Source organism: Tenrec ecaudatus, chromosome 4 (assembly GCF_050624435.1).
Source record: "Tenrec ecaudatus isolate mTenEca1 chromosome 4, mTenEca1.hap1, whole genome shotgun sequence".
Classification (NCBI taxonomy): Eukaryota; Metazoa; Chordata; class Mammalia; order Afrosoricida; family Tenrecidae; genus Tenrec; species Tenrec ecaudatus.
In genome coordinates this window covers 17,103,104-17,120,969 of record NC_134533.1, presented here as the reverse complement: position 1 = coordinate 17,120,969, position 17,866 = coordinate 17,103,104, and the positions used below count along the sequence as shown (strand labels likewise).

Sequence of the window (17,866 nt, the reverse complement as noted above, 5' to 3'; positions counted from 1 at the left end):
CTCTCAGAGCAAAGAGCCCAGCATTAAAAGTAGTTTCGTAAAACGCAGTCTGGCCCCTCTGACTCTGTCCCTATACACCCCCACCACACCAGGGACCTGTCCCACCCCACCCCTGGGAGTCTGTCTCCTCTGTTATCACCTGGTACTGTCTTCTCGACACCTGTCCCAATGCTTGGAAGGACAGCAGCCTCATGGGTGTGAGCTGGACACCAGCCTCGCTGGGAGTCACTTTGGGTCCCACTCTGGGTCCATTCACCAGCAGCTGTGTGGCCTCCGGTGGGTGGACTGACCTCACTGAGCCTGGGGTACGGGATTCTGACCTCGTGGGGCCCTTGGGAAGATTACATGAGAACCCAAAAGCATGGGCCCCAAACGACCAGTGCATCGACCGATGCAAACCGCACATTACCACTCAACCCGTCAGCAGGGCTTTTCCTGACTCCCTCTCGCTCCTTCCACTTTGCCCAAGTCTCCTAGAGGAGAGGATTCAGGGCAGTGGCCGGAGTAGGAGATTCTCTAGCAGTCTCACCCAAACTCAGCTAGCGGGAGGCCTGAGTGGTACCCTGGACTGAAGACAGTCCCCCTCCCACCCACCCCCACCCCCACCCTGTCTCAAAAGTCAGCCACTTCCAGTAGTTCCCCCCCAACCACAACCACCAAGGTCTGCCTCCGGTTCCAATGGGGTGTTAGTTCTGGCTTGCTTGCATTTTTCCATTGCCCACTGGAGAAGGGCCCCTGGCTGCTACAGTCCTGTCTGCTTTAGCAGCCTTTGGGAACAGAACTGCTGATAGGAGCAGCTTGTGGCCAGCACAATGACACAGTGCAGGAGGTGTGGGCTGGGCCCTGGTTGTCAGTGTGTTGTTTGTTGCCGGCCCTGTGATTCCAAATCACAGGGACCCTCAAAGACCAAACAGACTGCCCCCTAGGGCTGGGGTCCCTGGTCCGTAATCTTGACCAGAGCAAGTTACCAGGCCTTTTTGCCCAAAGAGTTGCTGATGGGCTTGATCGGTGGCCTTGGACTCAGCACTAGACTGCTTAACCATTGTTCCACCAGCGCTTCCTGATGGGCTGTGTGGACCCCAGCCACCCACTGCAGCACCCTGGGCCTCAGCTGTGTCATCTATGCAATGGGTGCTGTTACCCTGTGGATCTTTAGAGGGCCCCTCTGGCCAAGGATGGCCCATGCCATGACAGCTAGCTTCCTCCAGGGTGTTTGAGGTTCATGAGGTTCGAGGCCAGGTGAGCTGTGAGCCTATTAGAAGCAAGGCCACACCTTCCTCAGATGGCAGCCAAGCTTGCTCTCCAGTCTTCTTCCCTCCATCCCCCACGCCGCTGAGATCCTCCCCTCTGCTCAATGGAGACTCAGCCAGACTGCAGAATTCACTGGCACTTTAATGACTGCAATCCCAAGGGTTTCCATGGCACCCCCTGGAGGACTGGATGCTGGAAAGGGAGGCTGGGAAGACTTGAGAACTGGCCCCAGGAAACTCGCCATCTTGTGGGACAGCAAGCGGTCAGACTCCTGGATGGACGTGGGAGTCTGGGAAGTCAGAATCTTCCGCTTGTGGAACATCCATGGAAAGGAAAAGACAAGATGAGCTCCTAGCCGGGCGGACTGCAATCTCACACTCCACTGTCAACAGGTTCCTTCCCAGTCCTGCCTTCATCCATCGGCCCACTTCCCTCCTGCCCCTACCCTGCCCGCCCCTCAAAGAAGCCCAGGCCCAGGTGGATGGTAGGACTTGTTTCCTGCCACTGGCTTGGACCCATCCCCCAACACAGACGCGTGGGCATGAGCAGGATTCCCAGACAGCGAGCTGAAGAGGAGCTTGTTGGTAAACCTCAACATCTCCCGCTCTGGTGGGAGGTGGGGAGGAGTGCAGCGGGGACACCTGTGGTCAGCTGAGCCTGGGAGTGGTTCCACACACAGACACCCCCACCCCAAACCAACCAAGGATGAACAACCTAGGAAGGAAAGAGGACCCAGTCAGAGATGTAGCTGCACACCATACTGATAGGGCCTGATGCAGAGAGGGGCCAGACGAGTCTTAGGTGGGCCGCGGCTCTCCGTAGCTGAGGGTGAACTTCTGGGCCTCCTTGTTGAACTTCTTCTGGTTCTGCGTCAGCAGATTGGCAAGTTCTATCCGCAGGGGCTGCCCCAGATCCGGTTGATTCACCACCATGTTGAGGGCCTCCAGGACTGGAGAGAGAAACCGAATCAGAACATCAGGGTGGTGGAGAACCCCCAGGAAGGGAGGCTTTGGAGCCCTACCCTGGGTCCCCAGAAATGCCATGCCCCGCCCCTCAGGGGGCTCATCTCCTGGGATGACTCTTGGTGGTGGTGGCTGTCAAGACCACTCATGGTGAGCCCACGGGTGCAGAGCAGAGCTGTGCTCTGCAGGGTTGCAGATTGCCAGGCCTTACTTCCAAAGTGCTTCTGGGCGGGACTTCAAATGGCCAGTGTTTTGGTTAGTGGTGGAGTGCTTTCAAGATGGCTCTCTCACACCCACACCAAACTCACCACCGCCGAGGCCATGCTGACTCACAGCGACCCTGTAGGACAGGGCAGAACTGACCCTGTAGGTTTCCGAGAATGTAACTCTTTATGGGAGTCGAAAGCCTCATCTTTCTCCCGCAGATCAGCTGGTGGTTTTGAACTGCTAACATTGACATTAGCAGCCCACTGGGAACCCATTACGCCACTGGATGACTCTCAACTAAATCACTGCCGTCAAGTCGATGTCAGCCTATAGGACAGGGTAGACCGGTCCCCGGGAGTTTCTGCGACTGTCCCTCTTTATGGGAGTAGAAAGCCCGGTCGTTCTCCCAAAAGGATGACTCTACAGTCAACCAAATGCCCAAATCGTCTCTTAGCAGAGAAGGCCTGAAGTTTTGACTGGTTCTCCCAGTGGTTTGCAGACTACAGATTCAGAGATGTGTGCGATACAGAAAAGGCTTCCCCCAGGTTGTCTTCCCCAAATACGTGCCAAACGCTGCTTGCTAGGGCACGGTGGGAGGTCAGCTATTTGGAGGTATTCCCCCTGAAGGCATTCAGTCATCCAGAGCAATCAGACTATTGTCAGTCCCACCAGAGGTGGGCCTCACACCCATTTGATAAGGATAGGGACTGCCTCCCTGAAGGAGAGCCCAGCCACAAGGTGGAGCCCACTCAAGGATGACCAAGGTTAAGCTACCCTCTTGAGTCTAGGGTCCACCCATCTTGTCACATGTGTACCACCCCTAATCCCTCCCCCTTCCTATGACGTGTACCCCCTAGCTTATCCCCTACCTGTGCTGTGTGTGCCTATTGTACAGCCCCTTCCTGTGATGTATGTGGTTACCTGTAATGGGGGGTGTTGCACACCCCTAAGTAGATATAGGCCTTGGTCAGAAATAAAGGGGACTCACTCCTTTCCCCTCTCCTCTACCTGCTCTCTGCGTGGACATGGCTGCTAAGATCATGGCTGTCCGGGAGGCGAGCATGCTACCACGAAATGTGTCTGACTCCTTTATTTTATCTTCTCTCCTACCTCTCCTATCTCGCATGACTTTACTATGATCTCTATCTATTATAACCGCACAATTGCTCTTACGGACCCCCACAGATGTTAGAGGCTGGTCTACTCTAACAAAGACACGACCCATGAAGGGGGTGAAGGAGACCCGTCGGGTTTCTCCGTTCAAGTTCCAGCTCTGCCACGTGCCAGCAGTGTGGGTTTAGGCCATTGTCTCACCTCTACAAGCACACTCACTGCTATGGAGTCAATGCCAACTCATAGCAACCCCCTAGGGCATGGTAGAACTGCCCCTGTGGGTTTCCCAGACTATAACTGTCCATGGGAGTAGACAGCCCCTTCTTTCAACCAAGGAGTGGCTGGTAGCTTCAAACTGCTGACCTTGTGGACTGGAGCCCAATCCCTAACCACTACACCACCAGGGCTCCAAGTCTACAAGGCAGGGACTCCATTCCATGCCTCCATCAACCCCATGAGGATGGAGGGGAGTCCCTGACGTTAACATCAGTAGGCCAATCCCCTCGCTAGGGTCACAGAGGCCACAAAGGAAGAAAGACTTGCCCAAGGTCCCGATGGAGGGCTTTGTCTTCTTATGCCAAGCCATCTCCCTCTAAAGCCAAGCTGCCCCTCTCTCCTAAGACCCCTGACATTGTCCTCTGCATGCCTGCCCAGGTGTGGAAGCACAGGTAGGAGGAGGTAGCCTACCGAGGACCTCTGGCGGCGGCATCCATTCTTTCCAATGATAGCCTTAAATGAGACCCAGGATGTGGGACGTCTTCCTTTTTTAGCTTTCTGAGCCACACATACAATGCGCTGGTGACACAACTATTAAGTGCTCCCTTGCTAACAGGAAGATTGGTGGTTTGAACTCACCTAGTGGCTGCTAACCACAAGGTCAGCAGTTCGAAACCACCAGTGGGAGAAAGGAGGTTTTCCACTCCTGTGGAAATTCATAAGTCTTGGAAACCCATGGGGACAGTTCTACCCTGACCCATGGGGTTGCTATGAGTCTGTGTTGGACGTGATGGCAGTGAGTCTGGTCTTGAGGGGCGGCTCTGGGGGAGAAAGCCTGGAGACCTGTTCCCCTAAGAGTCCAGCAGAACATTCTGCTGTGCCACATGGGGCCCCTCGAAGTCAGAACCGATCCAAGGGCACCTAACAACAACCCCAATCAGCTGGGGAGCCCCCGTCTGAAAGGCAGGTAGGTAGGGACAAAGAGGGGTGTCTCCTCCAAAGGCCTGCGCCCAACAAAAATCACCTGTCCATGCCACAATAAAAGGGTTGGGAAAAAAATCAGGCATGCTAATTAGACTCCTATGGGGGAAATCCAAAGCTGAGCATGCTCAGACCAAAGTCACAAGTCACCTGGGCCCAGGTGGAAGCTAACCTGGGCTCGCCCACCTTAGGCACCAGCAATATTACATCACACAGTAAGGTCAGTCAATACCTTCAACCACGCCACCCCAGCCAATGGGGATGAGAGGGATAAAAGCAGGCCTAGGGTAGCCTAGCTCTCTGCTCCCTTGCAGGTAGGAGGGGAGGGGCATTACCTGTGCCCTCTCAGGGCCCAAGCTCCCTCCCTCTCAGGCCTCTCTCTCAGGGTGGTCTCTTAGGATTTCCTGCTCTTGGCTCCTGCTCTTGGCTCCACACCCTGGTTCCGCGCTCCGGGCCCGGTATTCCTTCCAGGTATTTTTCCACGCTCCCCTAAAATGGCCATTTTCAGTCACGAACTTTCCCATGGCCCCCCGCTCTGCAGCCGTGCTCATGTTTCAGAGACTGCATGCGCTTTTTTGAGACTGTAATACCTGGCACTTCCCTTTCCCTCAGGCAACTTACTTGGATTTTCAAAAGTGCTTCCGCCACGTGGATTCGTTCAGCATTGCGAAACAAGAACTGAGAATAACCCACCCTGGAAACCCAACAACACCTCCACGCCAGGTGCCTCCCCACCTACCTTGGCAGGTCTTGGTGCACGGCTTCCAGTTCTCAAAGCTGGTGATGGGAAGGCACACCTGGCCGCTCTCCTCCACATTGGGGTGGTAGATCTTGGTGATGAATTTTATCTTGGGAGGCTTGAAGGGATAATCCTCTGGGAAGATGATTCTCAGGTTGAAGGCTCTGAGGTTGTAGGGTGGTTTGCTCTGTGGAAGGGGCCAGGGTCAACCTCTGCTCCAGGCAGGGCTGCTCGGCACTGATGGTGGGTCTCCTGGAGTCCTGGTCTGATTCTCCTCCTGCCCCACCCCAGGGTGCCAGGCCTCCTCTGCACCCTCCTGGGAAGACTCTCAAACAGCTGGTTGGAGAAGTCACCCAACAAGTGGGGCGGAGGAAGAGTGGAAGTACCAACAAGCAGGGTTGCCAGCCACGGTGTTAGCACTTGGAACCACCAGCAGCACTAGCAGAGGGAAGATAGGCTTTCTGTTTCCCTTAATATTTAGAGTCTTGGAAACCCTGTCCCAAAGGGGTCCAAATCTCGCTACAGTCCTTCACCACGATTGTAAGGCTTATGAACCCTCACCACTACTAACACTTCCATTTTCACACGAGGAAGCTCACGGTCACAGTCTGCAAGTAACTTGCCCAGGCCACTTGCCCAGCACTGGATGGGAACCTTCCGAGCTGTTTCTTGTGCATCCGGAAGGAACCGTCCCTGGAGGACAACAGGCTCAGTGAAACAAAGGGATGGCGAGAATGCAGCCGACCCTCAGGGAGATGCGTGGACCACAGCAGCTGCAGCAGTGGGTGCAAGCACAGCACTGCGAGGACAGTGCACAACACAAGGGGTGACTTGGGTCACACGGAGGTTACTGGTTCCGGGGGGCTGGGAGGGGGTGTCGGGGAGCAGGTGGGGGTAGACACTGGAGAATCGGATTCGTGGCTTGGACTGTGGAATGCAAAAGGTAATGATCTGATATGTAAATTCCACCTAATTTATGATAAAAAATTTTTGTTTAAAAAAGAAGATGTACCAAGGGCATATGAGGGAGGGGGGAATGGGGAGGGAGGGGGGAAAAAAAAGAGGACCTGATGCAAGGGGCTTAAGTGGAGAGCAAATGCCCTGAGAATGATTGGGGCAGGGAATGTATGGATGTGCTTTATACAATTGATGTATGTATACGTATGGATTGTGGTAAGAGTTGTTTGAGTCCCTAATAAAATGTAAAAGAGAAAAAAATGATTAGGGCAAAGACTGTACAGATGTGCTTTATACAATTGATGTATGTATATGTATGAACTGTGAAAAGAATTGTATCAGCCCCAATAAATTGTTAAAATAAAAAAAAAAGAAAAAAATAAAATAAAAAAGAAGATGTGAGTGTAAGAGATGGGGTAAACTACTGGAAGAGAGGAAAAATGTTTCAGCTTGTCTGGAATAAGAAAAGGCTAGAAACTTTGAGGCTCAGGGAAGGCCAAGGGCAGAGGCCTTGGGAAGGAATGCGGAGTGTCTGGGGGGTTGGTTTCGTAAGGGCTATTTGTGGGGTTCCCCAGATCATCCTGAGGAAGTCGGAGAGCCCGGAGCTCAGAGCCCTGGGGACCCATCCCAGCTCAGTCCCAGATCCTGACTCAGCAATCTCTCGTTAGCGCCCTCCTCCGTAAAAGACAGTGCAACTAGACGGAACCTTAGGGACCACTGAAAGCTCTCGTTCTTTCAAAGTTCTGGGTTAAATAATTAATTTTTTTCAAACGTATGAAAACTCTGCATCTTCCATGGAGTAGTTTAGCGAGGGAATTCTGCAGTCAATTGAATTCTGCCGCTCCACCTTCTGTTGCCTGACTTTGGATGAGTTGCTTAGCTTCCTAGGCCCCTGTCTGAACCCTGGATGGTGCAAAGGTAACATACTCAGCCACTAAATGAAAGGTGGGTGGTTCGAGTCCACTCAATGGCACCTCAGAAGAAAGGCCCGGTAATCTATTCCTGAAAATCCAGCCATTGCAAACCCTACGGAGCTCAGTCCCACTGTGACACACGTGGGGTCACCAGGAGCTGGCATCCACTCAACAGTGACTGGTAAGTAAGAAATAAAAACAAACTCACTGCCATGGAGTCGGTTCCAATTCATGATGACCCAACAGGGAAGAAAGGACTGCCCCTGTGGGTTTCTAAGGCCGTACATTTTACAGGAGCAGAAAGCCTCATCTCTCCCCACAAGGAACGACTAGTCACAGGCGTCCTCAAACTACAGCCCACGGGCCACATGCGGCCAGCCCAGGACATTTATCCGACCCGCTGGGTGTTTTTGCCCCGTTTGGTTTTTTACTTCAAATTAAGATATATGCAGCGTGCATAGGAATTCATTCATAGTTTTTTTGTTTGTTTTTTTAAATCTATAGTCCAGCCCTCCAATGGGTCTGAGGGACAGTGAACTGACCCCCTGTTTAAAAAGTTTGAGGACCCCTGGACTGGTGGCTTGAACTGCTGACCTTGTGATTATCAGCCCCATGGGCTCCTGACTAAGAGGTCAAACCCCAAACTAAACTCATGGCCATCAAATCGGTTCCAACACATTGTGCATTGAGCTTTGAACCACAAGGTCAGCAGTTCACAAGCACCAGCCAATCTTCGGGAGAATGATGAGGCTTCCTACTTCCGTAAAGAGTTACCGGGTCGGGAATCCACAGGGCCAGTGCTGCCAGGTCCTATTTGGTAGCCTCTCCGTGGGTCGTTGTGAAGATTCAATATGACCTTGGATACAATGTACTTAGAACAGTGCTCAGCTCACAGAGGATTCTCAATAATGAGGTGAAATATTAGCTTCAAAAGGGCCATCCAGCCGTCGTCTTCTTTGGCCACAGCCAGTGACATGAGGCCACCTGAATGAAGTGGATGATGACCGAGTAAAAGCCATCCGCTCACCCCACAGACCTCTCCTGGTTCTCCTTCCTCACTGATCTGATAGCTTCACAGGATGTCCCTGCAGGACTCCCTGGGGGAGTCTGCATTCAATTTTGGACCCCTGCTTCTTCTGGTCCCTGAGTTCCTGGAGTGTACCTCAATCGCCAGCCCCCGGGGTGTCTGGATTTCCAAATGTTCTCCCCAGGTGACCACATCTAGGATCTCCTACCACCCCACCCCCCACCTTCTCCCTTCAGGCTTTCTCTTCCCCCTCCACACTCATCCTCTCAAAGCTGCTTCCTCGAAGATCTCCGTGGTGGAGTGAAATCCCTTACATGACTCGACTCCCCAAGTCTCTGGTAGTGTTACACATCGGGCTGCCAATGCAAGGACAGAGGCTCGACACCACCAGGGCACCGCGGGAGAAAGATGGACTCTATTCCCATAAAGAGTCACAGCCTCAGAAATCCACAGGAGCAGTTTGACCTTGTCCTATCGTATCACTCTGTGGCAGCGAGATTGCTTTCTGACCCAAGTTTTTGTAACTCCCACCAAATGCTTAGGTGCAACTATGCCGACAGAGCATGGGTAACACTAATAGATGGGAGTGGCCCGTTTTTGTTACCACTCCCCACCCCCCACCCCGGGGTATCCAGGTGAGCCATCTTTGAAGCAGCAGCGAGAGAAACCCCAAGGACCTTGGACGAGCATGCTCCAGGTCTCCTTCTGAAGTGGCAGAGGCCACTGCGGCCAGATGCGACCGGGACTGTGGCACAAAGACTCGGAGGAGAAGCACCGAGACTCTGGGGTCCCTTCCTCTCATCTGGACAGAGCGACGGGCTGGCAAAGAACAAGGGAGCACGGTGGATGAGAGCGTGAAGACCAGAGAGAGACTTGGCTACCAACTAGCCAAGGGGCTGAGAAACAGAGAGAGACTGAGCTGCTGGCTGTGGAGAGCATGACTGTTTGCTGACCCCGAGTTGTGGGAACCTATTAACTTCCCTAATAACCCCCCTCAATCTCTAGTACTGCCTGTGAGATCAGGGTGGCCACTGCAGTGAGTTACCAACTCTAGCACAGAGAGAAATGGTGTGGGAGGAACACTGGGCGTGAGACTAGGTAAAGATGGGTGGACTGAGGAGCCTGGTCTGACCCCTGCCTTGTGGCAATCGGGAAGCCAGGGGAGGTCAGATATGTCCACTTCCAGGCCATTGACTGCAATCTCTAATCAGTTCCTGGAGCTCTTTCCAGCAACTTCTTCCCCGGGCACCTCACAGGTGTTCTCACTATAGCCAGGTGAGTGAAAGGCTTCAAGCCCCCAGCCCCAGGGACTTGCCAGAAGCTTCACGTACTGACCTAACTCAAAAAACGTTTCTATTTTCCAGATACAGAAGAGATGCTACAACTCTAAATCAATAAAACCTCATCGTGACCTTCCCTGGGGGGGTGCTGCTGAGACTGTCAATCTTTATGGGAACAGCCAGCCACATCTTTCTCCCAAGAGTGTGAGCCACCAAGCTTGGGCTTAACAGTCCAACGCTTAACCCGCTCAACCACCAGGACCCCTGCCCCGACTCTATATGGTCACGAAGACATCCAAGTGATAAATAATAAGGTGAATCATTCGCTCTCCGTTCCAGAAAGCTTTGACTGACAAAACGCATGCACACTTTTGTTTTCGGTTCCTGTAAGAGAGGAAGTGGCCACTGCTCATCAAAGGGCCAAGGAAGGTGTCTGCCCTTGGAAGCGGTCTTGGGAGTCTGCCTTCTTCTTCTTTCTCTTTCCCAAACCACTTTATTAGGAGCTAATCCAGACATGCTCTCCTCCCACCCCCCGCGTGCTTCAAACCCATAGGCCTCTGCCTTTCTAAGGGAACACTTATCAAGGTGAGAGCGCACAGTACGCAGAGGGAAGTCTGTACAGAGGAGGTAAGTTATGGGGCTTGCCATCGGGAGCAATAAGTTTCTGAAATTAGTCTTTGAGAGAAAAACCTTCTAGGTTTAGAGGAGCAAATCCTACCAATAGTGGGCACTGGGAAAGTTTGTCCCTGTCTCTTGGCAAGGGGCTTCCCCCCTCTCCCCACCCCTGCCAGTTGTCATTAGGTCCATTCCGATTCATGGTGACCCCTGTGTGTGGGTGTCACAGTGTGTTACTGGTGAAGTGCGAGCCAGAGGGCTTTCGTGGCTTTGTCCTTTTGGGATCGGATTGCCAGGCCTTTCTTCCGAGGAACACTGAACAAACAGCCTTTGGGTGAGTAGTTGAGCGCTTAGCCGTTTGCACCACCCCACAGTTCCCTGACAAAGGTCTATCATTTAGCACCTTTTCCTGAAGTGGCTTGTCTACACTCAGCGCAGTGGGCGACCCTCCGGCGGTGGGAGCACCCAGTGAGAGGGCCCCACCCAATTTCAAACCAAACGCACTGCCATCTCACCGATGTCCTCCCGGTGACCCTATAGAACAGGCTAGAACTGCCCCTGTAGACTTCTGAGCCTGGGATTCTTTATGGAAGTAGAAAGCTTCTTATTTCTCCCAAGGAGTGGCTGGTGGTTTCAAACTGCTGATCTTACAAGCGAGTGCTTAACCCGATATAGCACCCCAGGGCTCCTGGAAGAAGCTGAGGTAGGGGAGGATCCCAGCCCACCCTGACCCAGGCTCCCTGGACACTCACCGGCAGGAGCAGCATGTGCCACACCAGGATGTTGTCAGGTTCGCTGACCAAGTTCCTCAGGTAGCAGGGCAGTGAGCCCTGCAAATCCTCCAGCTCCTGCAGGGGTGGGGCGGCAGCAAGAGAGCAGTTGAACTCCCCTCGGCTTCCCTACGTATTGAGTGAGCACTTAGTGTGCCTCAAGGTTGGAGGGCAGCGGGGAGGCAAAAATGGTTTGTGCTCGTCTATGAACTTGGAGGTTGGTGGTTCGAATCCACCTTGAAAAGCAAGGTCTGATGACCAGCGTTCACAAAGCTCGCAGGAGCAGCTCTACTCCGTTGCCCACGGGCTCTCCAGGAGTCCGAGGTGCCATAACAGTGGTGGGCATGGCATTCCTGGTTTCATGTGTAGCAGGCACGGCAGTCTTGGACTGTGCACAGAGCAGAGAAACGAGGGGGGACATCCCCTTCCCAGAAAGGATGCCCAATCACCCCAACAATCATTTGTGGTGCACTCTTCACCCACCAAGACACACCCAGACCGCCAGAGGAGCAAAGATGGAATCAGGGTCATGATGACAAAAATGAGGGGTGTGGGCACATTAAATGTGCAGTAGAGGGGGGAGCAGGAGGGCCTCACAGAGGCTGCACAGAGTGATCAGGGACAGGTGGACGGACTCACTGCCATCAGCTGATTCTGAGTCATGGCTATAGGGCCCTATGAACAGGGTAGAACTGCCCCTGTGGGTTTCTGAGGCTGTGAGTCTTTCTCCCTCAGAGTGGCTGCTGAGTTTGAAGTGCCAAACTGCTAACAGCTCAATTCATAACCCGCACCACCGCCAGCACTCCTTTGAGAAGGGCCTGGAAGGATGATGAGGAGCCTGTCCTGAAGAGAAAGGGTGGGGCTAAGACAGAGGATCCCATTAGAGCAGGTGCATGTCTACAGAAGATTCATTGCTGTGGCAGGAAAGGGGTTCCATGAGCCAGACAGCTTGGGAAACAGTGGGTGAAATCTGGTAGGTTTCTTTCCGACAGCGATTTCCAGAGCCTTCACGGACTACTGAGCATTGTGAATCTCCAAAATCCAAGTCCAGAGTAAGCCAATCGAAACCCGAACTCACTCCCATTAAGGCGATTCTGACTCATAGCAACTCTATAGGACAGGGTGGAGCTGCCCCTGTCGGTTTCCAAAATTGGAACTCTTTACAGGAGCAGAAAGCCTCATCTTTCTCCTGAGGAGCGGCTGGTGGCTTAAATGCTGACCTGGGGTTAGCAGCCCAACACATAACCCACTAGGCCACTAGGGGTCCTCTCTCCATAGTATGCAGACTTCTCAAATATACTTGACCCAGCAATCCTCCCTACAGAACATTTTTTGTTTTTGTTTTAAAAAACAAAAACAAAACAAAAAATGACAAGGAAGGGCAGGTCCTACTCCTCTGGAAGTCCCCAATAGTATAAGGCCACTGATTCTCTCACCCAGGGACAATGTTACCACCAGGGAACATTTGCCGATATCTGGAGGCACTTTTGGTTGTCCTATAGGCAAGGGGTGGGGATGGGGGTGGGGACACGTACTACTGCCATCTAGTGTTGTGAGCAGAGGCCAGGTAGGCTGTTAAACATCCCACGATGGCCAGGACAACCTGTCACCACAAACAACTCCCCAGCCAATGCCAATACCGGGGAGGTGGAGAAAGTCTGGGGTAAACCAAGGCAGAGAATGTTCCCAAACCTCAGGTCCCCGTGAACATGGGGTCCTTTACTACTCTAGACTGTCAGAACGTTCCAGTCCCCCTTCCTAAAACATAAACATGCAATGATTATTGTGATCTGTTCCCCCTGTCTATTTTTATCAAATCATTTTATTGGGGGTCTTATTCAATTATATATATTAATCACATTATTGGGGGCTTTACAGCTCTTTTTACAATCCATACATCCATCCACTGTTGCCAAGACCACTTCCAACCATGGGCCTTGACAAAGTCAGCACGTGGAGGAGGAGCGTTCAAAGAAGGCTCCACCAAGGAAGGTCCCTTCCGTGAACCCTTTGAAATTATTGGCCTGATATCATTATTGATCATTGTAGCTGCTCTCTGGTTTTTGATGATTTCCCCTTTCAGGAAACAACTGATGTCAACTGAGGAATATACCCCAGAAGTTGAGGTTACTCCCCTTCCCATGGCTTTGAAAGATCCATGTCCTGACTACGTGCAAAGTGTATCGTATAATAAAACTAGAAACTGGAAGTCAGAACCCCCCTTAAGGAATTTATGTTAGATCTTGAGCAGGTGGAGCTATTGCAACCAAAACCCACGGAAATCTCAGAGGCTCATTTGGAAGCTTTTGTGCAAGATTCTAAAAAAGTTTATCATCCTCTTCCCACAGTTTTTCCCCTTTCCTTATCTTGGTTACCGCATAGGGAGCAGAATACGGCATCCCCTCCAGGAAATAACCCAAAGAGAAATAGAGTTCCTACCCCTGATTTACCTTATACAGGGGCTTGTAATGGAAATGGCATAAGAATAGTTAACAAAGAAGGTGTACAAGTTCCTTTTAGTAGTTTAAGTTTTATGGAACGGTTAGCAAGAAGATGGCCTCCGTGATGTTTGAAGTCCACTGAAGCAAAGCTACCTATTGTGAGGCAACTCCTACCTTGGTACAGAAAGACTTTTGTGAGTTTAATTTATGTGAACTTAGTGGAAAAGTAAGAACAAGAAATGAAAGCCCTAGAGGAACAGCCTAAGAAAGAACAGCCAAAGCCTGTCAAGTCATTTTTTATAATGAAATGTATTAATGCTTTATTGGTTTCATAGTTAGAACAATGCTCCCTAGTTGGATGAAGTGTGCTCAGTTATTGTTAGAAGGTTTATGTCTATCACCCTTGTAGTTGAGAAAGTTTTAGTTTCAAGATATACTAATTTTTAACCAAGAATCATGATGTGATTGATGTAACTTGTTACGGTCTTGTGGCCTGAGAATTTCCTGATGTATGATCTCAGGCCATAAGCTTTAAGCCAAGAAAAAGAATATATAAGTTGAGGCTTTGCATGAATAAAATTGGAACAGTCCCCGCAACCTTTGAGTCATGTGATTTCTGTCTCCCACTCGTCGACGCCGTGACCCACCCACCTTGAAGGACCCCGACCTGCTGCGGCTGGACAGCGGCACACTCTGTCAAGCACATTTGTACATTTGTTGCCATCATCATTCTCAAAACATTTTCTTTCTACTTGAACCCTTGGTATCAGCTTCTCATTTTCCCCTTCCCTCCCCCATCTGCCCTCTCTCATGAACCCTTGATAATTTATAAATTATTATTATTTTGTCATGTCTTACATTGACTAATGTCTCCCTTCACCCACTTTTCTGTTGTCTGCCCCCCTGGGTGGGGGTTATGTGTAGAGCCTTGTAATCGGTCCCCCCTTTTTACCCCACATTCACCTTACCCTCCTGGTATCACTACTCTCATTATTGGTCCTGAGGGGTTTATCTGTCCTGAATTCCCTGTGTTGCAAGCTCTTATCTGTACCAGTGTACATGCTCTGGTCCAGCCAGATTTGTAAGGTCGAATTGGGTCAAGATAGTGGGGTGGGGGCAGTGTCCCATATTCTTTCACCCCAAACTAGAAGCATCTGCTGCTAGGTCCTGTATCCTCTTACTCCTTGGCAAGGATGAGCCCAAGATTGGGCAGGGAAGCACAGGGATGCACATCTCCCTAACTGAACAATAGACAGGAACAGTTAGGACGTACTGATCATAGGTGGCCTCTGCCCAAACTCTGAGGAGGCTGACACCTAAGCTACGTCACACACCACTTTCCCGGATCCTATGGCGTAACAGAGAGGCGCCCTGGTGCCAGAGAGGGTACATTCTGGGCGGCTACCTGCAAGGTCAGCAGGTGGAAACCCCCAGCCACTCCTCGGGAGAAAGATAAGGTTTTCTACTTCCGCAAAGAGTTACAACGTCAGAAACGTCCAGTGGCCATTCTAGCCTGTCCGACAGAGCTGCTTTGAGTCAGTACCGACCCATAACAGTGCACTTTGGTTTGGTTCAGTAATCATCTGACTTCAGAGAAACAGAAACTGAAAGCCTTTGAAAGAGTCTACATTTGAAGTCCACAGGAATCTGTCTCACGCCTCAGCCCTCTCTCTTCCTGCTTGGGTGACCTCGAACAGATGGGTCATTTGACCCGAGCCTCGATTTCCTCATCCATAAAATGGAGGTAAAAGCTTCATGGGAGAATAGGCTGAACCACTTGATGGAAACTGCCTGGCACTTAATGGTCAATAAAAACAGCTACCATCTCCTCGGTTCCAACTCATGGAGACCCCATGGGTGTTCAAGCAGAATGGTTCCCCGGAGGATTTTCGGTGGGTGAGTTTGGGGAAGTGGATCGCCAGGGCTTTCCTCCGAGGCACCCTGGGTGGCCCTGAGCTCCCAGCCAGCCTCTCTGTTAGCTGCTGAGAGTGTTAACCAGCTTGCATCCCCCTGGGGCGCCCATCTCTTTCCCATCAGAATGACCCTGCCCCATTCTGCAGTCCCCTTTGGCCTACTTACCTCAAGGTCAGCAGTTCCCAAGCCACCTGCTACTCTATGCTCTTGTTGCTCCTCCCACCACCACCACCACGCCCCCCCCATAAAGATGTGAAGCCTCAGAAACCCAAAGAGCAGTTCTACTCTGTCTTGTAAGGCAGCTATAGGTTGGCAGTGGGTGGCTTCACATTTCAGTTCGGGGTTTAGTCTAATCTGGGTAACCCAACCTGAAACCATCTTCTCCTAAGAGGTTAGGGGTAGTGGCTATCCCCACACAACTTGGGAAGACTCAAAACCTGGGGTGCCAGAGCCTCTCTCTGGCATCTCTCTGCATCCCTGGCTACGCCCAAACACCTGACTCCCATCTCCTGGAGGAATGTGCCCCCACCCCATCGTCCAGCCTCATCTAAGGGTTGGGGGGCGTCCCGATTAGAAAAGAGGAGGGCAGGGATGTGTGTCCTTGGTTTACCTCTGCTTCCCGACTCTAACAGAGGGCATCCCAGCCGCAAGCATCCACAGAGCAAGGATGGAGTGTATGTCACTGATTCCTGGACCAGCCCCTTACGCCTTGGCATCTGCTCCTGCCCAGAATGCCCGGGGGGTGGGGGGCACCTCCCTGTCAGCTGTCCTATGTTGCTCTGCACTCTGATCAAGCAAGTATCCGCCCAGCAGGGTGCGAGCCAAAGGCTACTGATTCCATTGAAAACACCATTCCCCAAGTCTCGGTGCACTGTCAACTCCCTGCCCCTCGCCTTGCCACAGAGACCCTTCCTGCAGGGTCCGGTGGACTGCCCGCCCAGCTGCCCTACGGGGCAGAGCAGAACTGCTCCGAGGCGGTACATCTTCACCGGAGCAGACCGCCTCCTCTTTCTCCAGCACAACAGCTGGTGAGTTTGAACCACCGACCCACCTTTCCCGTTAGCGCCCAGAGTTTAAACCACTGCGCCACCAGGGCGCCTCCCCGGCACCTTGAAGTGTTTGTTTGTAAGGCGCGCAATCCCTCTCGCAAATTTCTGGCAGGAGAAGTGAAACTGAAACTCTGTTTAGCGGGCGACTGCGGTCGGATCACACCACACAATTCAGGCAGCCAGCGGCACCCCACTTCCTCAGCTCACCCCAAATCCCCGCCCCCCAAAACCCTAGTTCTGGCCACTCTCGGGGACTCTTCTCACCCAGGGGAGGGGGCAGAGGATGATCCAGATCCAGCCTGGGGTCCGGTCCTGGTACCCGGACAAATGGGAAAGGGATGGAGGGAGGAGGGAGTGGGGAGGGTGAGAGAGGCCGGGGAGAAGGGGCACCCCCTCCGGGCAACCCCCACCCTTGCAGTTTACCTTCGCCACTCGCTTGTACGCCGACATCTCCGATCTCCCCACAAAGTGTGAGGCACCAGCGCAGTCAGCTGATTTTGCCCCAGCGCCCCACCCGCGGCGCCCCCTCCCCGGGAGCTCCGCCCCGGGAGCCCCGCCCTCGGGAGCCCCGCCCCCTTTACCGACCGCCGGGCGCCTCCGACCCGCGTCGCTCCAGGCTGGCTTCCGAGCGTAGGAGGCCCCCGTGGGGAGGAGCCGGCGGCGTCGGCGCCGTGGGCTCGGGCGCGCGGCGCTCTTCGTGGGCAGTCGGGAGTTTTCGGAGCGTGCGGCGTGCCCGGTCTCTGCGTCCCGCTAGGGGGCGCCCTGCACCAGGCGGTGAGCACGCCGGGCGCCGCGCGGGTCCCCGACGGGGGCGCGCCAGGGACTCCTCCCTCCGCCGGCTCCGCGCCACCCGGCACGCACACTCCGCCTCACGCCGCGCGGGGCTCTACTCCGCGACGTGTCCCCCGCGGCCTCCGCGGTCAGACCGCCGCCCCGAGGCCCCTGGACGAGTCGTGTCCCCTTTCCGAGCCCAGTGCCTCGTCTCTAAAAGCGGGGCTGGGGCCTTTGTGCGGTCGGTCCTGAGTTGGCGGCCACAGGGCAGGGACAGTTCGCGCGGAGGGTTGGCGTGTGGGGGCACCACCAGGGGGCGCGGTGCGCGCCCGTTCTCTCCCCAGGGGGTGTCGGTCCTGAGTCTTAGTATGGAGTCCGGCGCGATCAGGGAAACCGTGAGGGAAGTCTCAAGATGGATTTCGGGACACATACAGCCCATCCCCACCCCTGGGAGCACAGTGAGACATTGCAAACAGTTTGCTGTCGGTAGGGGTCAGAGGCGATTGCAACTCATAGCGACCCCGTGGACCACAAGCGGAAACACTGCCCTGCACCATCCTCGCAGTTGTTTGTGCTTAATCCCATTGTTGCAGTCTGTGTGTCAATCCATCTCCTTGAGGAGGGCTTCCCTCTGTTTTGCTGTACCTCCTCTTTACTAA

General features: G+C 53.1%; 1 protein-coding gene across 4 annotated transcripts; it reads right to left on the bottom strand.

Annotated features, from left to right (window-relative positions):
* Window positions 1-1,372: 1,372 nt before the first annotated feature.
* UBE2L6 (ubiquitin conjugating enzyme E2 L6) lies at window positions 1,373-17,145 on the bottom strand. 4 transcript variants are annotated; one of them, XM_075545697.1, is made up of 5 exons: window positions 17,018-17,145; window positions 11,015-11,110; window positions 5,470-5,656; window positions 2,008-2,200; window positions 1,373-1,561 (listed from the first exon to the last, which is right to left on the bottom strand). In XM_075545697.1, exons 2-4 carry the CDS (start codon window positions 11,027-11,029, stop codon window positions 2,049-2,051), a joined length of 354 nt encoding a protein of 117 aa, XP_075401812.1. In that variant the 5' UTR covers window positions 11,030-11,110; window positions 17,018-17,145; the 3' UTR covers window positions 1,373-1,561; window positions 2,008-2,048. The 4 variants fall into 4 exon arrangements, with proteins under 4 accessions (XP_075401812.1, XP_075401811.1, XP_075401809.1 ...); XM_075545696.1 differs by having other exon boundaries at window positions 17,022-17,138; XM_075545694.1 differs by lacking the exon at window positions 17,018-17,145 and adding an exon at window positions 16,860-16,974.
* Between the last annotated feature and the right edge of the window lie 721 nt (window positions 17,146-17,866).

Excerpts from the sequence above, each read along its gene's own strand:
- UBE2L6 (XM_075545694.1), bottom strand. The coding sequence starts at position 16,886 with ATGTCGGCGTACAAGCGAGTGGCGAAG. Across the intron at positions 11,111-16,859 it reads CGTACAAGCGAGTGGCGAAG|GAGCTGGAGGATTTGCAGGG; the intron begins GTAAACTGCAAG and ends CCACCCCTGCAG. Across the intron at positions 5,657-11,014 it reads GGCACATGCTGCTCCTGCCG|AGCAAACCACCCTACAACCT; the intron begins GTGAGTGTCCAG and ends CCCCTTCCACAG.